This window comes from Lineus longissimus, chromosome 3 (assembly GCF_910592395.1).
Source record: "Lineus longissimus chromosome 3, tnLinLong1.2, whole genome shotgun sequence".
NCBI classification, from domain to species: Eukaryota; Metazoa; Nemertea; class Pilidiophora; order Heteronemertea; family Lineidae; genus Lineus; species Lineus longissimus.
Window position 1 is genome coordinate 19,647,849 of NC_088310.1, and position 26,004 is coordinate 19,673,852.

Here is a 26,004-nt window from a genome sequence, read left to right on the forward strand (position 1 = left end):
ATAAACCAAATTTGCTCCACACAAATCAATAAAATAGTTTTGATTACTAGAACTACTCACTCAAAACACTGTTTATTATTGCATGAAAAACAAGTCCTTAAATATTAAATTTTTGAAATATTGGATGGTCCCCAAGCCTCGTAATGAAGCCAGCTGATCAAAACAAACATGGCTTCGGGAGACAAGAAACTTGTTCGGTCCAAAAGCGGACTGAAAATCGTGTCTACAAACGATGAATATCGAAGTCCATTTGTTCTAAATGAGCCTACATGGGTACCAGACAATGAAGTAAGGAGCACATACAAAATCAAGCTCCTAATGCCAAAAGAAACATTCATAAACAGACTTCCTAATTTGGTCTTCAAAATAAAAGGGGAGTGTGGTCTGGGAGTACAGGCTCAATGTACATGATTGTAGGCCTACATGTTGTATGTAGTAATGTACTGCACCCAGTCGTGAGTCTTCCGAGTCCCAAACAATATTTGTCAGATCCATCTATTCTGATGATACTTACCTTTCCTTGATCTTTTTTCCAGTGCTCGCAATGCATGAAGTGTAAAGGGCGGTTTGATTTTATGAGGCGCCGGGTGAGTATCAGCTCAGTATAGCATGATGAGTCATTGAGTGGTCACATTCTGGGCCAGTTGTCGCCTTGTCAGTATTTGCAACAGATGTTACCATCACTACATGAGTCCCTTAACCTAGGATAGGAGTGGAGTATAGCAGTACTGGTATGCGATGCACAGCAAAGAAGCGAGTTTTTTTTTGACTTGGACAGTAAAAGAATCGTTGCTTAAATACAGGAATAAATATTGTTGATGTAATGTGATGTAAAGAAAACACATTTTTAAGGGGTTTATAGAAATACATTGCCCATTTGACCATTTTCAGCATCATTGTCGGCGGTGTGGGAAATGTTTTTGTGGGACGTGCTGTAAGAACAATCTGCCTCTTCCACGAATGTGCTTCATCGACCCAGTCAGACAGTGCATTGAATGTGCACAGATGACAAACAAGGAAAATGAATTCTTCGACAGACATTTGAAAATATTAACTAATGGTAAGTGTGATACAGCCAAGAAGTCGACAAAATGACATTGGAGGATTCTACTAGAGTGTTTTAAAGTCCCTTTTCCTTGCATTCATCTTCTCTGGAACCAATATGGTATTTGAGTTTAGCCTCTTTGACTTGCTTGGGTCTGGAATTTTATGTTTGTCAGCCCAGTTGCTTTTGAGAGATGTTCAAATCATTTTAGTAGCGTGATCAGTGCCTTGTCTTTCCTTTGTAGGCACCCAGTTCAAAGTGATGAGTACACTACACGAGGATAGAGATCCCAACGAGGAAGTACTTTTCGTGTGCAAACTTGCTTCAGATCACAGGTTAGTTGTCAATTTCTGATGACTACACCATACCAGAAATCATTATATCTGGCAGCAATGTGAATCAAAATAAGTTGTTAATTACATACAGAGCAGTCTCGGAGCCTTGAAAGGACATATATACGTGTATTAGATACCAACATTTTGAGACAGATATTCTGGCTACTGGATTTAATAGAATTTGAGAGGAATTGATTAAATTGTCTCACTATTCCAGGGTTGTGATGTTTGACAGCGGTTCCAGCAGTGAAAGTCATGAGGCCATAGAACTTCAGTCCATCTCTTCATGTCAGATATTGACATCTGGCATTGACCCACAAGGTAGGAAATAACATTTCATTGTACTGGTGCCACCTTGAACGGAAAGAGGTTAAAATCCCATCTCCTACCCATAAGGTGATGAATCCATCTCAAAAGTTGTGATGAAAAAAAGTTATTTCTTGAAAATTTCATCTCATTCAGGCTTGAGTTAAAGGAATTCAAGTGTTGGATCACCGAATTGCAACCCACCATCAGCCTTTTCAAATTGAGGACATTCGGTCTCATTAATTTGGAAATTTAGTATCGGTTAGAATTGCTGTGTTCTGATCGGGTATCAAAGGATATATGCAGAAGCTTAGTTCATGATTCCTTTCTTTTTGTATTTGCTCAGTTGAAGAAGGTAGGCATTGGTGTTGTGACCTGTTGAGTGTATTACTATTTGTGAATATTCATTTGGTTTGATCTTTATTTTTTGTAAAAAATCTTATCATTTGCAAGTGACAGTTGCACCGAGGACATCTACTTGATGCACATTACGGTACATACCATTTTTGTCACTGACACATAATGTTGATGTTCATTTATATTTTCTATGTGACTCTAGTTATGTAATGTTGAGGTACATCACTCAAGGACTTCACCTTTTTCCAAGTCTTTGTGTGCTGTTGGAAAATGGAGTGGCTTAGGCCTACTTGGGTCTAAATTGCACTAATAGTCAGGGAGTCGAGTCACTGTGGTGTTACATCATTAGTATGTTATTAGTAAGTTAAAATTACTAATTAGTTTGAAGCAATATCAGTGAGACTTTAGAGTGTTTATCAATTGGTATCTGTGCCAGTACTTGACATCCTCAGAAAACGTCTTTCTTTAAACACTTTTTTCATGCCTTTATAAGGTAACACAGTGGCAACTGGTATCTGTATTCTGTACCGAGACAGCCGTGGTGAGGACCAGAAGGTTACCATGGTAGCACCCGACCTCATGCAAATCCGGAAACAGTCGATGATGTGGTTGGCAGCAATGCAGCGGGTGTGTATGCCTTAATGGCTAATGTTTATAAAGACTAGTAAATGCTTTTACTACAGTTTTCTACAGAGATGGCTAGTGTAAATGTACATGAAGTTTAAAGTAAAAGCATTTACTAGTCTTTTATAGATATCAGCCAATGTCTTGATTATATAATATATGTTAAAACAAATACGTTCCAAGCTTTTTGGTTGATCAAGATAATATTGTCAGGTGATGCCACTGATGATGAACAAAGTTGGCATAAACTAAAAAGTATAAGTATATTCCTATTGATAATGTATCCTAACCATGTCTTTCAGGCTATGAAACTGATGTACGAGACCAAAAAGATGAACGCCAATGAAATGAACATGGAGTACTGATAAAATCCACCACCGACTGTGGGTACAGGTCTGCCAGAAGTTTGTTTTGATTGCTCAATACCTTGGATGCTTCCAGAGGAAATCGACAACTTCACAAATAGAACATTTTGAAATATTTTTCTACGTGTCGGCTTAAAAACTATTTTTATCTCCATTGCAATGGACCCGATTTGACGAGACATCTTTGTTTGTTGGTTTCTCTGTGTTTATAGTGGCTTGTTAGCTGTGAGTACCGGTACCGGTTTAGACACTGTAGTTTGTTACACAAGAAATTGGCACGTTACAAGCATAGCAAGTAGGTTCAAATGCTGAATTGTCTGTATGAGATCAAAAAAATCTTGAGTGCCCTATTTTCATGAAATGGACTATGGACTATAGGTACAATGGGTCTCGGTATACTTCTCTTCACTGTGGTCCATGAAAGCAACCTGTCCATGGTTCTGAGTATCTCTTACCTTGGCTGCTTTGATTCTGAAACCTATTGGTACCAAAAAGATATAAGCACGCCAAGTTTTCTTTCGAGATCATCTGGAGTAAAAGCATTTTTCATGTACATGTATTTTTGCAATCTCCGGCTTCTTACTTTTTTGCTTGTCTTGCATAATTACCTACACGTTTCTTGTCAAATCTGATCCATTTGTGGCCAAGTTCTTGAATGTTATTGTTAATCAAAGGTGGCTTAAACTTGGAATGGAATGATGTGGTAGAAGTGATTGGGTGTAATCGTTTGTGATTATTGGGTTCAGGTAAGCGATGTGTTTGTGATACTGTTATGTCTTCTTATCCTTAAGGGCTGTTACCATAGTCTGGCCTCCTTCCACCAGATATCAGTGTTTCTTCTTTAAGTCTTCTATTTGCCAGGCATTTATAGAAGGCGTTGCATAAATTTGATGTTATTCATGCTATCATGTAAAAGGTGCTTTGAGATCTTTGGCATCCTTCTCAAATCTGAAAAAAATGTTCGTTTTTGATCACACCCTTTTAATAAACGAGAATTTGCCACATTTAGAATATGGAAAAGAAAGAAAATAGCTATTAGATGGGTAAAGGAAAATTTGGATGAAGGGAAATCAGGCATCTTGGCATCTAGGCGCTTTCTCCTTTGGTAACTTTCAATACACTGTTTAATATATAGGTTATATTATATTGTATATTATGATAAATATTGTAAATACTTGAATGGAAGTGGAGTTCACTGTTAATCCCTAGCTGCTATTTTGGTCTCCAAGTTACTTGAAACACCTTTCCAACCCATCATATTTCAACTTCCAATCCACATTCCATGCAATCCACTGTGGAAAGCATGTATAGTACAAGCATCCTTGAAGATGGCAGCACTGTATGTTGATTGAAAAGTGGATGTACCTTTCTGTGGGTCAGTGGTGCTGACCAGGGGGTGCTGAAGGGGTGTCGTTTTATGAGCCGCCCTGCAGGTCGGGGGTAGTCAAAGGGAAAAAAAGTCTATTGCTTAGGGTATGGGTTAGAGGTGCTTATTATAGTTCATGAAATCGAGCTACATGATTAACATTGTACACTGCTTGTAAATTTGCCTAAAATTTTGATGCATAGCATTACAGACTATATTGACGCTATTTAGTCCGTTGAGGGGGCCTGTACAAAAGGATTATCTTACGTATAATAAGCCTGCATGTAACAGATAGGCCTTATTAGCGTCAACTCAGTATTTCTGATCAATGTGTATTTTGACAAATATCTATATAGTGGCTACCGGGTATATACATATTTAACAATTGAATATCAAAACACTTTACAGTCTCAAGACAAAGAATTTTAACTAACTAGTGTGTCATGTAAAGCAATGTGTATATTCTAGTAAATAGACAGTTGGTTATAAAGGTAAATCTTCAGTCTTTAGTGGAGTTCTCTTTACTACAATCAATGCCCACCAACTTTGAAATACATGTAATGGTAAATTCAGGTAAGTGAAGACTTAAATACATGAAGTCGTCTTCGTTATAATATCTTTGTAAAGACGTGGTTTTACCTCTTGCAATGTATATTTCCACCTGTCCAGGTCCACTATGTCGACATGATAAGCTTGGTGAGGGTCACCTGTACAGAAGGCCTGCTTTCGGGTTTAGAAAAATGTGTAGCAGCTTGTAGGATGTGGTAAAAGTGAGTTTATCCCAGTCAAATATTCCAAAGCAAAAGCCCTCCTGCTCTTTAAACAATATGCCTAGCTGAGCACAATGACCAATTTTGTCATAGAAAGACATAAAAATCTTCTTTTTCATTGCCTTGTTCACAGATAGAGATTATGTTAGATGTAAATTTCCTTTTGGCACAAAGAGGTCTTTTGAGGACAAAGTCACAACCAGAATAAGGATACGTTCACTGCAGGAAATCTTTTTAAAAACAGTGTGAAGTTGGGTTACGGTGTTTTATGAGTTCAGTACAAAGCTCTCGTCCGTACACTCTGCAGTTCTCCAAGCACTCCCTTCAGTGTCCAAGATGGTGCCACTGTTAGTGGTGTCACAATCAAAATTATACGTGAAAGTCAGGATTTTTCTTCCATACTACGTGTACCTTTGGTGCATGTGTTACTTTAAAGTGATTAATCCAGGCATTCTGGTTATGACTTTGTCCTCATAAGACTGATTTGTAATATAGGGGGTGATAACACAACCTGCAAAATTAGCATTCCGATGCAAGTAAGGAAAATGTTTAATGATTCAGGGACATCAAGACATAAGACAGGCTACCTCTTAGGCTGGGTATCCATGCAATGCTCGCTTGTGGCATTTTCTCTTGTTCCGTGTGTCCTTGTAACCTTGTCACATGCCACACACAAGATGAGCCTTTGTTTGGCTTGTTAGACATTCCCATTGGTGGTGCCTGGGAACATGCTATAGAGACAATTGAGGCAACACCACATGTTCACAAGAAAACAGCCCATGGATATTCAGCCCTAAAAATCCATAGAGACCAGTACATGTGACGGATCAGTGCTGCATCCCACAATCACATGTGTAGAGCATCCTTGGAAATAAGAGTCCAACCTTTTGAAGTATGCCTCTGGGCTTATGGCGGGGCTTAACTGAAAGATGGGTGGTCTATTTGCCTTGCTTGGGTCACGCTTTGGCAACCAAAACGAATCCCTTTTCACGCATTTTTTGGGCCAAGGATGCTCCACAGAAGTCGTCAGGAGTGACTCCCCAGATGCTACATTAACTACTGATCACACATGGTCTGATATGTAATTGTTCAAAGGCCCAATTTATGATCTTTTACAGTAATGTTATTGTAATTGTTCCTAAAATAAAGATTTTAATATTATATAGTGATCATGACTTCACATTTGGTTCCTCTAATTTGTGGGCTTCAAATGACTGACCTCAGCCCGAGCTTTCAGGAAGGGGATAAGATCGCTTACTGACCTAGAGGACATCTATTATAGATGACATAAATGGTGGCAGCAGAACGCTCACAATAAACGATGACTGGGTTGTCGATCAATTGACAACCAAATGCCAGACGTTGTGTCCACATCAACTTCAAAAACAGTCAGTTGATCAATAGTGCGTGTGGCGCGTATATCATTAGGTCGGGCACAGCTGTGACAAAATCAATGGCCGTTTTCTTCAGTTCCCAACTGCTTCGTCTTCAGTAACTTTAGTTCCGGCTAAGTGCTGACTTCTTTTCATCATGGGACAACCCTGCACCACCTTGGCATTTGGTTACTTAGTTATACGCAGGAGACCTAGTCTCTTCAGGACGGTGCTGGTGGAGTCTGAGGTGTCTTACCTTGTACGCAGTCGATACATGGAGAGTCGAAACCAGCTATCAACCTATTTCGAAGACGACAGTCGACATTTAGTTAAGTGACGCATCTTGCTAGAAGACAGTCACAATCTTGGAGGATCTTCGACGACAGTCAGTCGATTATTGGCGTTGGTAACGCATCTCGCTTTGGGACAGTCACAATCTTCGAGGGAGGAGATTGAGATGCAAGTGACATCAACTAAAAAGATAGTCAGTTATTGGTGTAGGTAACGCACCTCGCTTGTAAACAGTCACAATTTATTTGGGCTGCATGCAATGCAAGTCACATCAACACGCACCTCGCTGTTTGGGCTACAAGTCACAACAACTCTCATGACAGTCTGTCGGTCATTAGATATTATTCATGAATACTCAGTTTAGTGACGTCTCTCGCTTTGAGGCAGTCACCATCTCTGAACACATTCAGTTGATGAATTATCGGTGTAGGTGACGCTTTTCGCTTGGAGGTCGTCACAACCTTTGGGTAGATTGGGATACAAGTCACATCTCATCCGAAGACAGTCAGTTTATCAATATAACAGTGAAGGCGACGCATCTCACTTGAAGACAGTCACCACCGAGGTGGCGATTTGGGTCACAAGTCATATCACATCCGAAGACAGTCAGCTCATCAAAAATCCGTGTAGTGTATGCATCACAGGTTGCTGAGAACATATGTTTATTGTGACATCTGAAAATCAATTATGTTTTGTCTCTAAAACATATGGTTTGAGTTTAAACATATGTTACAAGAACCAAAGACATCCAGTCGATAATCGGACAATATGATACAGCCAATCGACTTAGATTCAACACATGTGACCCTGCATTCGTGACAAAGGTGTTGAGTTGTGTCTGCAGTCTGTGATAGGGAAGTTACTATATTCTAATATAGCATATTCAGAAAGCAGACGTTTGGAATATAGAATCATGAGGTAAGTATACCTTTGTCCGTGATTTCAGGTTGGTGCTTTGTGGGACTGTACCCGCGTCTTTTTACAGAAGTTTGCATCTCGAAGAGGAGGATCGCCGAGGCACGAGCAATCATCTGAGATCCTTATCTGCGATTCGATAAATAGTTATCCACTGTCTTCATTGAGGATGTTTTGTTATCAAGGGCACAATTACAATCACAAAAACTTTATTAAACCAAGCTGTTCAAATCAAGCTAGTCGTAAGCGTTACTTTGGCGTTACGTTTATGCCAACTGATATAACACACCAAGTTCTTTAAAGCCCGAGGGTAAAGCTCACGCCAAATTAATGATGTACTTGTTTTGAACAACCGGGTCATGTTGCAAAAGTTCACATTGCGGGTATCGCTCATCACCTCTAGGACTCCTCCAGGGAACAGGATTGGGCGAGAAAACTCTCCCTAGACGATGACAAGACATCATAACACTCTACTAGGCTCCCGTCAGTGAAAATGCAGGCAGCCCAGGAGTTGCTGTTGAACTACCCGTATAGGCTCGTACCGTTGCTAAAAACTGCTGTATTGGGGACAATGTCACAACACACAACACACTATCAGACCGGTCGGCCCTAGCAGGCTTGTTATCGCGGCACAGACCAATATTGCACCTCCACAGATTGTGACATTGTCGATAGGACGAGAGTGACGGCATCGTCGAGCTATTTTGGCGCCGAGGAGAATGGAGACAGCGGGTATGGAACACGGTTGTGACTTTGTCGTCGGGACTATTTTGCTGTGAATTGGTTTCAACAGCAAATCCTAGGCTGCGCTGCTTCTGGTGAAAGTAATTTAAAATGGGGCTTTACCTGGAAGCCAATGCTTTTTTGAAGACGCATTAAACATGTACACGTACTTTTCGTTGTAACGAATCAAGAGGCGCATTATCACCACACCACATACGAGCACATTTGGAGAGTGACTTACATGCAGCGATGTCAAAGAAGTGACAGAAAGAGACATTCAAATTATTCAAATTCAGATTCAAATCCTACTAATTCGCTTCTGCACTTTCAGAGTTGCACGGTTAACCATAATGGGTAAGCGCTTCATCATGGCGTTCTTCTTCATATTGATTATGTTGATGATGGCCGCAATCATACACGTCTTAATAAAGGTCCCAAGCGGCCAAAGGGCAGCTTTCGTCTCCAAGCAAGTTGATCGTATCCGGGAAGACTTCAGGCAACGATTCCCAGGTAAAGTATGATAATGAATGATTCGCCTTGAAAACATGTTACGATAATGTGGTACAATTATAGCGCTGGTACAATTATCGCCTCAGTGTACATTGGTGTGCAGAACTTAACTCTTTTCAACACTATTGTGACTATAATTGTTCTGGGTCTGTAACTGTTCCAGTTTACCTTACAAATTACGACACTTAACATACTTGGATACTGGAAATGAACTTACTAAATCCCTGCATTTTGGTTGTGACTTTGTCTCCAAGAGATCCGCATGGGGAAATGAAAATGGGGAATAATAAGAATGGTCAATTGTTATTATGTATTATTTGTCATCACAGCACTGGTCACTGTGCTGTCAAGGAGCTGAAACAGTTTTGGGACATTTTCACAGCCCACGAAAATTCACTTGTGTGTGTGTGGGGGGAGGGGATCAAGCCCATTTATGGGGTGGGAAGAGCGACTACCACAGAAGAAGGGCACAAAGATATTATTCCACGCACAGTCTGTTAAAAGGTTGTCCGTCAGACGGCGGATAACAGAATGGATATGACGGACATTATTAGTCTGGCGACAACTTACCGTGTCCGACTCACCGTGTCCGACCACACTGCCACCATATTCTGGGGTTGGCTTTCCCTCGAACCATCATCTCATTCATTGCTGAATGAGTTACAGTTCTTCGTCGGGCTTCCGTAAGAGTTCTTTGTAATTATATTCATAATAAATTAGCTGCAATCGCTTTCTTACATATTTATATTTTTTCTTCTGCAGAGGATGGTTGGGTCAACCGGATGATTCAAACTGGTGAGGATGTTGACGATATGCCGGAACCCATCCCAACCAGCACTGCAACGAGATTATCAACACCGGCCAGCACTACAACGACATCTACAACAACAACGACAACAACAACAACAACTACAACAACAACTACAACTCGGCCAGCTACCACTAGCACTACCAAACCTACTACTAAGCCAATGGCAACTAGTTTAATTAAGGCTAATGCAACTAGCGCAACCAAGCCCAGTTCGGCGAAGCCTGGAAACACTACGTTGACGGCTAAAGCGACGAAAGCCAGCAATATAACAAAACTGATAACTAAAACAAAAATTGATAACATTACGTTAACGGCGAAAGCGACGAAAGCCAGCAACATAACAAAACTGATGACAAAAACAAAAGTTGCTAACATTACGTTAACGGCTAAAGTGACGAAAGCCAGCAACGTAACAAAACTGATAACTACAAAAAAAGTTGCTAACATTACTAAACCTCTCACAACGAAAGTTAGCAACACTACAATTAAGGTTAAGGCTCCAAGCTAATAGCTCAAACAGTTCATGACCCCAGTACATGTATATCTGTGACATTGTGGACCAGAGACACCGTCTACAGAGACTGACATGGCTGATACAATCTATAGACTTACTAGGTGCTTTTTCTAAGACTGGATACAGCTGACGAAAGCATGTGTTTAGGCAATACTTATAGATGCTTACTATAGGCGCTAACTTATTTTCAACATGAACTTGATAGTCTTTTTTTCACATCATGAACATACGATATTTTCTATGTTCGTCTATAATCAAGCTAAAACGTTGATCTTACCAGTCATTAAAACCCTGTACACGAGGAACTCCAGGGTGAAACTCTTCATTTTCAAAAAGCCTCTGAACAAATTCATTAGCAATCTTTCAGTTTGGAAACAGTTCCGTCTTTATCATCATCAGAATCATCACAAACTCACATAGCTCTATGGAGAGTATAAGGCGCTCAACGAGTCTGCGCCAGCCAACCCTGTTGGCTGACCCCATGTCGACTCATGCCACGTCTTGTTGAAGGTAACCTCGGTCTGTCATGGTCCGTTTTTTCCGGAGGGTGTCCAATGCAGAGATTCGTTTCACTTCAGCGACTATGCTGCAGACAGTGGTCCTTTTGGCAACCTCCTCGTTCGTTTGCGATGTACTCCCTCTCTAATATAGATATATAATATATCATAAGACATGTTTCACCATGCGGGGGGGGGGGGTATCAGGACCACTGAATGCAGAGCATATCACTCAATGTATTAACATTGCTCAGCTTCCAGACAACGCACGCGTCGAGGCTACGGAGGCAATATCGCGTGGAAGTTCAGCGATGTTGAGTGAGATGAGGTATCTTCAGCTAGAGGTGTGTCATGGGTCGCAGGGACCTATTTCCTTGAAAATACATGTACATGTATTAGGGATCTTATGTTTCGCTTTTGAGAGAGAAAAATGTAACATGAAAAGAAATAAACAAGACTTTTATGCAAAAGTTTCTTTTTATTAGGAGTACAAGGTCTATTGCTAGTTAGCGAATTTTTTTTTACACATTATAATCCAATGCGCTATGACCGGCCTACATAGAATATATGTAAATTCTGACACAATAACAGCGAAATATGAGAGAGGTTGAGAGTTGCGACACAGACAGAGAAATTACGGGTCGATAAATTCTACCGGGGCATGCCCTCACTTTGCTAAGATGGACAAGCTCGGTCAACCACCAGCTGTATACTTTCTTCGAAAGATTAAAAAGAAAGAAAAAAATGTAGTATTCATGAATAAAAGTCTTAATACAATACTGACAAAACGTCCGAATATAATGGAATTACAAAACCTTTGGACAAGTCGGCATTAAATTACGCCTTGACGTCTTAATGTAATTGCGGGTGTAATGACGAGTTCTTGTGGACGAAGGTCGTAATGGAATTGCGAAACGTCGTCCTTTAAACATCAGAATGGAATTACAAATGTCGGAATGAAATAACGAAACGTCGGAATAAGATTACAACGTCGTGATGTAACTACACGTACGAAACTTTTTTATGGACGAAGAACGTAATGGAAATGCGAAACGTCCTCATGGAATTACGAATATAGAAACGTCGTAGTGGAATTACGAAACGTCAGAATGGAATTGCAAATAGTGAAAATGGAATCATGAAACGTCGAAATCCTAGTCGTATCCTATGTCAACCTCGCTATTGTCAACCTTTTTATCTCATCTTTCAAATAAAAAGGGCGTTTGCATGCTTTACACATACGGTGCACCTGAAATGCTGAACAAACACCAAGCATCGACAAACCGTCCCGAAGTTGAGCGCGAACACGTCCAATTATCGATTCAGTTGATTTGAGTGATTTGACGTGAGACAATCGTAATCCGGGTACTTTACGGGATAATGGGACTCGTTTGTCTGTGTTATTGCAGCGAGGCAGATGGCCATTTATGTCCGAGAGTGATCGAGCAAGCACAAATGATGATGGTTTGTGTAACCAGATTGTTTGTTTCCAGAGAGAAAAGGCATCCATTTCCTTTGAGCGTGTCACCCCTGGCTACATCACCGGTCTCAATGTGGCAAAGAAAGGAATTTGATGTTTGATCGATGCGCGCATCAGGTGTACTGGCTACATCACAAGTCTTAAAATGGCAATGGAAAAAATTTGCCCGACAAAGGGGCATATGTTTTATCGATGCGCGGAATTGGCGCTGCGAAAAATCATTAACTTGGTTCAAGAGTGATTGATATCAACTAAAAGGTGTGGATGATTAGTTTTTGGAAGAAGATAACTAGCATCATTGCCGTTGGAGTATGAATATTTATGATTCAAAAGAAATTTTGGAAACTTGATTACCGGCACGCATTGTGCGCGGCGAGAACGAACGACACACGTACACGCAATGCATGCATGCATATTGGTGTCGCATGGTGTTAGATAAGCGCACTAGATATAGTTGAGACATGAGACAACGAACGGCTTTGGCCTTTGATATAGTTGGCATGTTTCGCAACCCCTACACACGACAAAGTACGAACTACGAAGCTCCGTCGTCAGCGTCAATGGGTCATGTGAAAATATGTGACGAAGTCAAAAGATAAATATTCCCGTCACTGAAAACATGCAGACCTCTCTGTTGAAGCGAACGCTCGCCCAATTTTGAGTCAACGGAACCGATGCTCCTTGGCCGATGCTCATAATTTACCACCTCAATGAAGAACAACATTGTCTTAGCTCACGATTCATCATCGCAACTTGAAGAACAACATTGGATTTTGGACAGCATATCGTACACAAGTTACTATGACGTCTGTCCATGCTCAGCGTGGACATCGCGACAACATGTTCGATTTTGATAGACTGGGGACATGATCAACTTTATATCTAATGGTCATGTGACGTCATGTTTCGGCATACCTTTGTGTCGAGTTCGTTGTAATTCATGAAGAGCGGTCTCAAATCAGTGAAATGACAGTTCACATATAGCACTGTTTTGGTTAGGCCTCGTTTCACTTTCCCAGCACCTCTTACTTCGGACAGTTCCATACCCGCCCACCAGTCTCTCATATGTTTTAACGATGCATGAGTATAAAAACAGTCAGACAACTAAGTAACACGCGAAAAGCAACTCCACGCCATCTTACACCATTGTTGTTAGCCTAAATGCCAATCGTCCAGATTCCCAAATTCTTTCTGACAGCATACTAATGCTTTTTACCTTTACAAAGAACCAATAAACACAGTTCCATCTCCGTCTATTAATCCTTTTGCTGGCACACCAGTTTGTCCTTGATCCTCATGTATTCGCAACTTTTGTGAAATGACGAAATATCCGGGTACAAGAAAAAGAGCCCGATTCACAAGAGACTTCAGCGGCTCCTTAGACTAATTGGAATCCTTTCAAAAGCCCAAAGCTTCACATGCAATTCTATGATGCACATAAAAAGCTGCGCCATGAAATCAACGTAACAACAAGAATGCCAGTTCGCACTAAAGCTTATCCATCTTCTCGTTTTTGAATGCCCTCTCCAGATTGGTGAGGAGGAACGAGATGGTCCTGTGGTAGACCATCTCTATGCTGTCATTGTAACGATCTCCTAGCGTGATACGAACGGAATGCATGAATGGCTTTTCCATGTTCTGAAACGAGAAAATGTTGGATGCGCTTAGACTTAATTGCCTTAAACAATGAGTTGAGGGCATGCTGATATATATTTTCTTATATTGTCATGACAAAAAGTTGACACTTGTCATCTTACCACAATAACCCTGTCCAACTTCAAGGCAGTTCATCTTACATCAATTTGTCCAGTTGGGATGTGTTTGAAGATTCTAAAGAGAAAACTAATAGCTCAGACCATTTTATCTGTTGTATCCAATTCACTGTAAATAGCAAATACATTTGGTGAACCGGAAAACCTCGTTACCAATCGAATCCTACATACTCAAATTTCCTAATCATCAATAATTTTTTCAATCAATTTGACCGATTTTGTCTGCAGCCTCCTGAGTAATTAATCAAGATCCATTAACACAAACATAACTAAATGCAAGTGCGTCATCCACCTAATTGTTATTGACGTACCAGTTTATTATGCAGTTATTATTTATGCAGTTACATGTAATTAATTAAAAAGATCCATTTGCCTGACAGTGAATTACTTTTGTTCTTATTTGTTGCAACCAAGAACTGGTGAAATGTGAGAAAAAAGATCGAAAACAGATATCCCATTCACTTGGCAATGTTGTTTGTAACATGATTAAGTTGGGGAGTAATTAGCTCTGTGTGGATCAAAAAATAAATCTTATCATTGATTCTTGAACAAAAGTCAATAAGAAAGTTGGTTAAATCCAAGGAAATGAAACTTGTTAGTGGACAGAACTAAGGAGACGTATACATATATCACGTTCTGATGTCTCTACTCTGCCACTTTAAGGTGTGGTTTTTGTTTTCGCAGCTGGAAGATAGAGAATAGACATCAAAACGTAATCTATATATTAGTCTACTCAATTGTGTTTAACAAGTTCGAAGAAAAGGTCACTCATTTTCTCCCAGGTACAACTATTAAGCCAAGGACCAGATCCAGTCCTTCGTTTGGGCGTTTTCGTAATAGTATTATGTTGTCTAATGGCTTGTTCTGGGGCATCTGAAACACAGGGAAGCAGCACAACAGACACCAAGCAATATCCTACAAAGTCTCTGATTTGCAGACTGAGTATGATAGTCAGATCTCAGGGGATCCGTGGTAGTCCATTCAGAGCCTGACGATTTTGATGTCTCTCAAACAAACCCACCGCAGAGAGACCACCTGATGAAACCTCGACAATGATTTGCAATCGATATATGGACAGAATATTATTATGTTGACGTTGGGCTCATACCCATCATCAATTGAACGTACATTATATTTAGTTACGCTTTTTGTTTTCGCTCATCTCTTTTAGAGATCCCCCACGTTCACTGCTCGGGACCCTTGTTATAAGGCAGTCTTGGGGTAAGACTATATGTCTGCTGATACTTGGGATAATCATAGGGCTGGAGGTTGTCACGTCACACCAATGCGTCATTTTCCAATTGAATGGTCATGACAGCAGCTCGTATTATCTTGGATATGGTTATCCACCCAGTTGATTAAATATTTACACCAGATAAAACGTATGAAATTGACAAACACAGAATCATTGAGTTAATATTACGAACAATGCCAGGCTCTCTCCACTAATGTTATTAATGGACAGGAGTTTAGGTTTCACTGACTGAACATAGAACCTGGTACAGTAAACGAGTCATTGCCGCAACTTATTTGTTATCTTCGGATGCTGTCGGAATATGTGGCTGTCATTGTGTGATAGAATCTCTGGATTTGTTGGATATTAACTGTTTCAAATTAAACTTCGCACTCTGAGTCACTGTCTGTTACACACGTGTTAGCCCAGCAAGTGAGCCTTCTTTGTCAGCAAAAAGAATCATCACTATGTCATCGAGGGTCTTTCCAGCAAGTAGCGGGTCATCTGGGCCGAAGGTTACCACGAAGTCAAAGAAAAAAGCATCGAAACACCCCACGAAAGAATCAAGCAGGCCAAGAGTTGGGGATCAGTCGAATGCCCTTGCCGATAAGTCAACGGACCCCAACGTTGCTAAAGAACTGACACGTAATAAGGTATCATCTATAAAGACATTAGCGAAACCCCACCTTCATGTGGGACCTACGGAAGTAAATGCAGCAAAGACGTTGCAAGAAATCATGATCATATACCAGGAAGAGGACCTGGAGCTGACATCTCTTGCCAAAGAGAAAATCAAACACTCGAATACCAATGTGTCTGATGTGTCAGTCAAGGCTGCAATTGTGGAAACCGTTTTTAGTGACACAAAACCGATTGTGATAGAAGTAGAGGATTACTGCACTGATGAGGATGTTACTAATACCCCAAAGAAAACTTTGGTTGGTAAAAATCCTGTGACGAATATTGAAAAGAACGAACAGACAATAGTACCAATGACAAGGTTTAAGCCTCAGAGAAGTTTTGTTGCTTTAACAAATGGAAATCTAGAAAGTGACGACGAGTTTGAGACTGGTGATACCAAACGCCTGATACCGAATGGCGGCACCAGGGCAGAACAGTCGTTCATTTCAGATCAGTTGAAATCAGGGAAGGCTTCGGGCAATGTTAGTAGGACGCGTTCTCTTTGCGATCTGGTTGATGCGTTCAACAGATCTCCAGGGGCAGCTGTTTTGACTGGTGAGAACAAGATGAGATTCTTGCAAATACTCTGTGAAGACGAAGTGACATCAGTAGAATACATCTACAATCACTTGTCTGGAACCATTAAACCATATTTCCACTTGTGCGTTCTTGGTGGATGTGGAGATTTTAAATTGTCTGCAAGACGTTCCGAGTACACCATGGAAATTGTGCGCAGAACATATTTCAAATGTGCGCCCCTTCTTTCTGCACTGTTTGGTTCATTGAAGGTTTTCACCTTCTACTTGGAAACGTCTCCGAGTAAGGATATTATAGAGATGGGAGAGAATGGGAATCATAATATCTTGCATGCTCTCATACTGGGAAGTTTCTTGAAGATTCGCCAAGAGCAGAAATACGTTATGCTCTACGAAAGTGCGATGGCATGTTTTGATGAAGGTGACCAGAGGCGAGCACTGCTTTATTGTGAAACCGACGGCGGATTCCGACCTCTGGAACTTGCCTCCAAACTGGGGCAATACAAGCTTGCATTGGAAATCTTAGAGACAGAAAAGGTGTACAAGATGAAGGTTGATGCGTTTGGGCCACATCTTCACATAGAGTACAATGTGTCTGAGTACTACACCACCGGGTCGCGGAGGGAGAAGTCACTGATTCGTGATCTGGTCCGAATTCGAGAGGATCGGCTGCCTGCGCTACGCGATAGCAATTTCATGTACCACCCACTTATCCAGGCCTGGCGTAAGATGGTATATAGGATGAGTCTGCCAACAATTGCACTCTGGTTCCTGTACCGATTAGCCTTTCTTGTAGTAGTATTTACACCTCAGCTCACCAATGCTGACGACCTATTTGCCTATTTTGAGTACATACTTGCCACAAAAGATGTCGAGTTGGAACTTGTACTAAAAAGCAGTTCCACCAATTTGACATATATCGCGAATGAGATCAGGAACACTGCATATCCTCAAATCAGCGACGAGCGATCAGTCATTGCGGTGAGTTGTCTAATAAGAGAAGTTCGTACTTTATTATGGAAGGAAGTAAACTCTAAGGCCACACCTGATCTGTCAACTTTGGAAGACATGGCATTTAAAAATATACCAATACTTTGCATTGCGTCACTGTCTATCGTGCATGATCTGGTGGACTTGGTGGTGATATTGCTTAAACGTCTTCGAAAACGAAAGCTGGCAGCTTACTCAGAAGGATTCGGGAGTCGCGTAATCGATACGATATTCTTTCGAGTCACGTTTTTCATCACGGCTTCAGGGTATTTCATCTTCGTCGCGTCCGCTATGAACATTTCCTTATTCCTGAGCAAAGGACGTTACAGTGGTCTGTCGGTCACGCATGCAACCTACTTGATTCACGCTTCAGTCAGTTCCTATACTGTTGCAAAAGTCCTAACAATCTGGTCATTGCTGTACTTCATCCAACTATTTCCCGGGTTGGGAAAATTCGTGATTGGATTCCAGCGAATGATAATGGCGCTGGCACAATTTATCTTAGTTTTGTTTATGATCTTCTTATCGTTCTCACTCACACTAACAAGTATACTGAGACTGGACTGTAGCCAATCTTACTTTCAAAACCACGCTCAAGGGTTGTATTCGACCTTTCTGATAATTCTAAACATGGTGGATCTGACCAAGTTTAACGTACAAACTGCTTATGTAGTGTCCGTGCTTCATGTAGCTTTTATCATGATCGTCACAATATTGCTGATCAATTTTCTCATTGCTCTGATGTCGAATAAACATTCGGATATGATCGAGTATGGTGATATCATCCAAGAGTTATGCTGCCTAGGAGTGGCACTGACTGCATCTCGCAAAGTCACAGCACTCTTATGCTGTAAACGTAAGAAACGGCGAGATCGTGACACTATAGTTATCACAGAGATGAGACGCCCAAGGGAATACATGAATTGACCACACAAGTAAGCTTACTGGTGATTTTAAATGAAATGTTTGGTCTACCAAAAATCTCCTGGCTTGTCCGGAGTTCAGACAGTCGAGTTGTGTATGATCTATATGTACAAACGGAAGGCAATGTTCATTGTAGTCCCAGTCACTCGCTGTACATGGATCGTGTATATATTGCATGGGTGGTGGTGAAAACGGAAAGATTGTCCCTCGAATCGTAGTTTTTCACAAATTGTGAATGCACTTGGGATGTTTCAGCATGGATCTCAAACTGGGAAGTCTTTTCAATCTTTGGGCATGGCGTTGTTGCCAATCTGAAACAGCTAATTGAGAGTCTTGTTAAATGGGTTCTGTTTAACGTTTAATTCATTTTAACGTTGCCTTTTAAAATCGGAGAATGTTCTCAAAAGCAATGACAGCAAAGATGTTGGTTTGAACCGAAACATTTCTGATGAAGTATGTTTGTCGGGATCGCATGAATAATAATGATCACTATTGAGACAGATCGAGATGAAACTGTAGGGCCTACACAATCACTGCTTTCATTCCATATTGTAGACGTGTAATTATTTGATCAGAGCGAGGACCAGTTGTTAAGATCCATGTTAGATAATGGCCCAGTATCTGGCTGTTGCTACTCTGCCGTGTTAAACCGCTGTAAAAAAGGAAGTTTGACAGAAATTGGCATTTGTTAAATATTTACGGACAGTGTGTAGCTGAAATATATTTATTTAGGATAATGGACAAATACATTGTCATGATTAAATGATGACTGAAAGTGATGACTGATACTCCATCAGCTCAATTACTGCCCATTAATGTGCTGGGAATTTTTGCACCAATTAATGTCATTCTGTCTTCTTTGTTATGACGATATGCAGAAGTTTGTTGCTATTGCTCTATAGGTCAGCAACTTGACGAAAAAAAGAAGTAATTACGTAAGTCATGGACTTCTTATAAATACATTAATAAAACACACTTGATATAAACTGAATCTGAGTGGGGTTTTTTTCTGGTTTGTCTGGCAATAAGCTTCAAAGTTACTCAACGATAAATGGGAGTTGAGATGAGAAAACACGGACTACATGAACTGAATACAGTATGCATATTGTAGTTTTCATTAATGATTTATGTGTGCTGATGTCTGGTAAACATGCACAGAACGTGGGAACCAACTTCACTATCATATCTATGGTTTTGATACAATGACTTCGTCGTTTTGTTGACAGCGACTGTTGATCTCCCTTGACGATCAACACAGCAAAATATTTGGTTTGGGATGCACTGATAGGCGACTGTCATTAGCTGATGCGAAGTATTTGTTTGCCGAACATTCGTTCGCGATGTTGCCATGATTTCCGAATCATCCGACATCAAACTGATCTCCGCATCAGAACAAACTACGTGTTCAGAGGCATTCATCGTCACTGAAAAGCATTCTGTTTCTCGTCATTAAAAGAACCAGAAATGGAATCTAAAGTTTCTTCTTCACGAAGAAGGTCATCAGGCCCAACGGGTATGCACATTATGAACAACCGATTGTCGAAAAAACCAGGATCAGAGGAGCAGCCGAAAGAGCTTCGTCGAAGCTCATCGACACCACATGTTAATGGAGTGGAGAAAAGAAGGACCAGCGTGTCCACACTAACGATTACTGACGTCGAACAGGCTTCCCTATCGGAAGATTCGTTAGAACCACAAACTTCCTTGAAATTTACCAACAGATCCTCAACAGAAACATTGGAGACTGTCGTTAATGCAACACCACCCATTGTCATAGAAGTAGAGGACTACTGCTCTAGTGACGACGTTGCTATCACCGAAACAGATTTAGTCCGGGGTAGTACACAGACGAATGTGCAGGCAATACGCCCAATGTTCCAAAATGGAAAAGTGAGGACTGAATGTATGGAAGGTGACTCTGGTTATGCCAGTGCTACTCTTGCTGTGCAGCCAATTAGTCATACCAAAGGAACACCGTTTGAATTTGCGCCAAATCAAGACAAACCAGACCAAGGGAAAGCTGTTCTGGAAAAGCTTAATGGAAAGTGTTCTCTTGGTCATCTGGTTGATGCCTTCAACAGATCTCCAGGGGCAGCTGTCTTGACTGGTGAGTACAAATCTCGATTCGTGGAATTATTATGTTCAGACGATGTTACATCTGTCAAATACATTTACGATAACTTGTCTGAAACAGCTAAGACATATTTCCATTTGTGCATCATTGGTGGATTTGAAAACTTTAAACTTTCAAACAGATGCTCCGAGTACTCGGCAGATATTGTGCACAGAACACATTTCAAACGTGCACCAGTTCTTTCCGCGCTGTTTGGATCGTTAACCGTGTTCAACTTCTACCTTGAAACATCCAAGGGGAAAGATATAATAGAAATGGAAGAGAACGGGAATCATAATATCTTGCATGCCCTCATCCTGGGAAGTTTCTTGAAGATTCGCCCGGAGCAGAGATACGTTATGGTCTACGTAAAAGCAATGGAGTGGTATGACGAAGGTTATCAGAGGCGAGCTCTCCTTCATTGCGAAACCGACGGCGGGTTCCGACCTCTGGAACTGGCCTCAAAACTCGGACAATACAAACTGACGTTGGAAATCTTAGAGACAGAAAAGGTGTACAAGATGAAAGTGGATAATTTTGGGCCACATCTTCACATTGAGTACAATGTGTCTGAGTACTACACCACCGGGTCGCGGAGGGATAAGTCGCTTATTCGTGATCTGGTCCGAATTCGAGAGGATCGACTGCCTGCGCTACGCGACAGCAACCTCATGTATCACCCACTCATCAAGGCCTGGCGCAGGACGACCTATTGGGCAAGCCTACCAACAATATCAATTTGGTTCTTATACCGAATTGCTTTCGTCGTCTTGGTATTTTCGCCTAATCTCACAAACGCTGATGCCCTGTTCCTATATTATGACTACATTCTTGCTACAAATGACATAAACTTGAGTTTTGTTCTTTCTGGCATATCTACCAACTTGACGATCATCCAGAACGAAATGAAGAACTTTACAGCCGTTAGATTCATAGGCAATAAAGAAGTCGTCAGTTGTTTGACAAGTCATATTCGTCGTTTTATGTGGGGTAGTGCAAACTCGACGGACAGGCCAGACTGGGGAAACTTGGAACTCGTGATGCAGTCAACTCAACCTCTGCTTATTATTGCCGTACTCTCTGTAATTCTCGATCTGGTGGACTTCGCGATAACATCGCTTAGTCGTCTCCGGAAAGGAAAACTAGCGAATTATTCGGAGGGCTCCGGGACTCGCGTCATCGATACGAAGTTCTTCCGTATCACCCATTTCATCATGATTGTGGGATACGGCATCTTCACTGCTGTAGCAGAGATCATTTCTGCATTCCTAAGGAAGGGGGGCGTAGGCATTGGCTTCGTGCATGTAACCCCCTTGATCCACTTTTCAACCGTTGCCTACGCTGTGGCGAAGGTCCTAACAATCTGGTCGTTGTTGTACTTCATCCAACTATTTCCCGGGTTAGGAAAATTCGTTATTGGATTCCAGCGAATGATAATGGCGCTGACGCAATTTGCTTTGGTTTTGTTCATGATCTTCATCTCATTCTCACTCACACTGACAAGTGTACTGAGACTGGACTGTGACAAACCAGAGTTTCAAAACCACCTTCGAGGTATGTACTCGACCTTTCTGATCATTCTAAACATGGTGGACCTCAGTAAGTTTAACGTGCAAACTGCTTATGTAGTGGCCCTGCTCCATGTAGCATTTATCATGATCGTGACAATATTGCTGATCAATTTCCTCATTGCTCTGATGTCTAATAAACATTCGGATATGAATCAGTACGGTGATCTGATCCATAAGTTGTGCTGCCTTGGAGTGGCAGAGACTGCATCTCGTAAAGTCACGATGCTACTGTGCTGTAAGCGCAGGAAACGAAGTGATCGTGATGTAATAGTTGTGACGAGGATAAGACGTCCAAAGGAGTTCAGTCATTTTCTTGGAGGCGTATGGTCTGGAGAATAACGTCTGTCAAATGCCTTGTACGTGTACCTGGCTTTTGACAAGAACTGGGGTACTTATCCATGGGCTGCTCCCTTGTGAACCTGTCTGCCTGTGGCGTTGTGTGTGGCGCGTCACAAGGTCACAAGCAAAGAGGGAAGAAGAGCGAACGGTCTTATTGATACGCAGCTTAGGAAGGCGTTATCTGATTATGTGAGCTGTTATGTGACATTGAAGCACACGCACTGAAAGACAATGGCTTTCGAGGCCACAATATTAGGATCTATAGTGCGTTGGGATCTGTACTAATGAGACATGAGGCTGATACTGTACATAGAAGCAATAAGTTAAATCCCCATTAACATAAGGGACCAACGGATCGGGTTTATTTTTACACCCTCTTCGTCTTTTTCCTCTTCGTTGTAACCATAGAATAGGAACTTGAAAAACTTATCAAAGCTTGTGTCATGGGTATCTTAGCAACCCATCTGTAAACTATTTTAGTCATCCTAAAGAATATTAGATGATATTTATTAATCGTTGATAGACAAAAACGATTTCATATGAAAAAAAATGCTGACTGAAACGCAATCGCATTTCAAATATGCCGGGTTAGTGAAATTGTTTGCCGTTGCAGCTGAATTGCCACGGATCAGCTGAAACCTATCTGACATCCAGGGTGACAATCCAACGTTCCCTCAGAAGGCTGGCGAGGCGAGTTTGATATTCCATAAAGGCTTTGTCACAGGATATCAATGTTTGCGATGGAAAACACGAGTATGCAAAATTTTAAGTTGGCTTTCGAGTCGTGTAAACCCGAAAGGAGATGTAGAAGCCGCCTAATTTGAATAAACTTACCCAAAATAAATCCCCGGTAAATCCAGGAAATCTTTGATGTGCTCTGCCGACTTTTTCCAATAACTGAAAAACGTAATCTACTTTTTCGATGTTCTGGATGGCTTCGTCGAATACACCCATGACGAGTGTGGCGTGGGCCTCAAGGGCGCTGCTCTCCCGGAGCTCGTCTTCGCCGTCCATCTCGCTGAAGCCCTTGAACAGGGTCTTAAGGTCGGCTCGTGATCGGAATAAACTGAAAGATATAAAAGAGGAATCACTTGAAGGGAAGAGCATAGAAATTGACTTTGTGTAGGCAGAAAACACAAGAAAGCTCAAGAATTTCGTACGCAAAACAACACCTTAAAGGATTTTAGAGAGCTCAAAAGCTTTTCAAAGTATTTTTAGGCTTCTCCACATGACCTAATTCATGACCGCATTCACTATGTCGACCGGTGGCTTTACATTTGACAATCATAATACACAAAAAATAAATGGGCTACTCAACTTCCAAATCAATGCCGACAAAATGATGTTTGCTATTTCCTACCTCCGCTATCGAAGATCAATATGGCGGACAACGAGCACATTTTTTATTTGGTAACAGAGTTCAATAAGCAATCGATGCAAAGGGAAATTTGTTGGCACTAGGATATCAAATATCAACTTATTTTTTCCTATCGTGTTTATCGTTAACCATTTTGACGTTCTGCAAATAATGCGATGCAAATAATGCGATGCCGAAGCGTGTTCAGAATGAATTCTAGTTTCCTGTTCATCGATACAAATTGCCTTGCCTGATTTCGATAACAAATCTACTGGTTTACCGATTGTGAAAAATAGAATTTATCATTATCTGTTACTAAATGAACCAATTTTATGACATAACATAATCTTCCATCATTTCCTATGATACTCGGTTGAGTATAGTAGGAGACATAGCGCTAAATTTTCTGCCATCATTTCAATAAGGATACTTGGATGAATAGATCAGACAAGTCGAAGGCAATGAATGAGATTTAGGTTTCGTAATTATCCTTTTTCAGAGTTTTGGTTTTGTCAGTTTAACTCCTAATGGATGGAAGGAAGCATGAGATAAAGCACTGCAGCGCCGGCCTTGATGCAAATCTTACCATCAAGGTTTTTAAACGATGTTTGTGCAAGACGCCTCTGAATACCACTAGCGCAGGGAGTCTCTAATGATAATGAGAAAAACAAGACCATCAATGTTATGAACTGAGCTGCATGGGTAATAAAACGGCACCTGATAATATCCTTCCAAGAGCGTAATGGAAGGCAATCAGTACAGGCGGTGATGTGTTCTGGCACGTCTGCTTAGAAGCGGCCGGCCAGAGTTATGTTGGCAGGATGCAACTGATGAAGGTAAGATGACAAACCGCGATTGGAGCTTGGACCGACAAAAACATGTCGGCAAATAAGAAGCCATTGTGGAGCTTCCACGTTGCCAGCGGCCACAGGAGGACAACAACCAAGTCGTTATTTTCACGACTACACCAAGACTACACGGACGACCAACGTAAACAAAAAAGTCGTGAACTCAAGGTCATTTTCACTGTTCCGTACACGACATTCGTGGAAATAACCCCGATCCTTTTTCACATAGTGCAAGTAACACTGTTTCGGCGGCATCACATTCCGTGCATTTGCACGCTAGCTTTACCCGCTGATGTATTGGGCGGAATGCCGATGAGATTTTCCCTAATTACATGACCATCTTTCTTTGTTTTGCCGGAACGTCCGCCTAATACCATGGGCCAAAGCCTTGACTCCGGCTTTGTGAAAGCCATTTCTTCTATACTCGGTGCTCTGTTTTATACGCAAATAATGAGGACAGTTGGATCGAAATGGTACAATGTGGCGACCAGTTCCCTTTTTTCTTGGCCACTCCGATGGTTCTAGTATTGAAGACTTGGGCCAGAAGATTTTTGAAGACGCAGCTTTGAGAGAAATTATATGAAGTGATACCTCAAACTTTATCCTGTCAACAGATGTATGCAAAATGTAATTTTTCTTTTCCTTTCTTCGCAAATGGCTTCATTGGCGTATTTTAGTCCACCCAAAGATTGATAGATGGTTGGTTTTTATCCTTCTGTTGCGGCTAAAAGGAATGATGGATTACCCTAATTAGCCAATGTCTTGATACGTTCTTGATACGTACTCTACTTTGACTGATCAACAGCCGCCTTTGAATATCACTCTCGATATTGCAGGTTGATCTTCTTCAAGCTAAATCAATAAGTTTATCCTATCAAAGTGATCCCCAATTACATTACATTCAATAAATTAATTAGTATATCACGTAAAACACTGGGTGGTGGTTCATTTATAAATCTAGTACAAATAAATACATTGAGTCATTACTAGTAATCAATCCATCAAGGCCGTATCTAACGTATTGGTCCTCGGGGGCAGTAGCGTCTCGAGGGGAGGGGCAGAACATCACTTATCTGCACAAAATGTCCCAAACCTGCATGGAAAACACCTAAAAATCGTAAGACGTCCACGGGAGAACCAGCAGTAAATCTCCGAATTTGCCACTTTTTTTCAAAGAGAAATATGGGACTGAATATTAGTGTTCAATGGTATATAAATATCAAAGAGCAATGTCTACACCATTTTACCACAAACCTGCTGTTTTGCTAACCATTTAGAATTATTCTGTATCACAAAACCCATTTCCTTGTTTACCTTCAAACATGGTTTATTAAGAAGACTTACATGTATTAAGCGT

At 41.1% G+C, this 26,004-nt stretch overlaps 4 protein-coding genes across 5 annotated transcripts in view; 3 read left to right on the forward strand and 1 right to left on the reverse strand.

The window, feature by feature from the left end:
* The first annotated feature begins 166 nt into the window (after positions 1-166).
* On the forward strand, positions 167-6,348 carry LOC135484134 (zinc finger FYVE domain-containing protein 21-like). Its single transcript, XM_064765284.1, has 7 exons — positions 167-288; positions 537-587; positions 892-1,060; positions 1,290-1,380; positions 1,598-1,701; positions 2,537-2,670; positions 2,970-6,348. The coding sequence occupies exons 1-7, from the start codon at positions 169-171 to the stop codon at positions 3,030-3,032; spliced, it is 732 nt and encodes a 243-aa protein (XP_064621354.1). The 5' UTR covers positions 167-168; the 3' UTR covers positions 3,033-6,348.
* Positions 6,349-7,644: 1,296 nt separating this feature from the next.
* Positions 7,645-11,301, forward strand: LOC135484136 (integumentary mucin C.1-like). The gene is made up of 3 exons (XM_064765286.1): positions 7,645-7,750; positions 8,802-8,980; positions 9,743-11,301. Exons 1-3 carry the CDS (start codon positions 7,746-7,748, stop codon positions 10,297-10,299), a joined length of 741 nt encoding a protein of 246 aa, XP_064621356.1. The 5' UTR covers positions 7,645-7,745; the 3' UTR covers positions 10,300-11,301.
* Positions 11,302-11,388: 87 nt separating this feature from the next.
* Positions 11,389-26,004, reverse strand: part of LOC135484137 (uncharacterized) — a 31,764-nt gene continuing 17,148 nt past the window's right edge. For both annotated transcript variants that reach the window (XM_064765289.1, XM_064765288.1), the window contains 2 exons: positions 23,277-23,508; positions 11,389-13,920 (listed from right to left, as the gene is read on the reverse strand). In XM_064765289.1, coding sequence (XP_064621359.1) covers positions 13,771-13,920; positions 23,277-23,508 — 382 coding nt within the window. In that variant the 3' untranslated portion in view covers positions 11,389-13,770. The remainder of the gene's footprint in view (positions 13,921-23,276; positions 23,509-26,004) is intronic.
* Positions 19,780-25,174, forward strand: LOC135484135 (uncharacterized). Its single transcript, XM_064765285.1, has 2 exons — positions 19,780-23,195; positions 24,299-25,174. Exon 1 carries the CDS (start codon positions 19,884-19,886, stop codon positions 22,440-22,442), a length of 2,559 nt encoding a protein of 852 aa, XP_064621355.1. The 5' UTR covers positions 19,780-19,883; the 3' UTR covers positions 22,443-23,195; positions 24,299-25,174.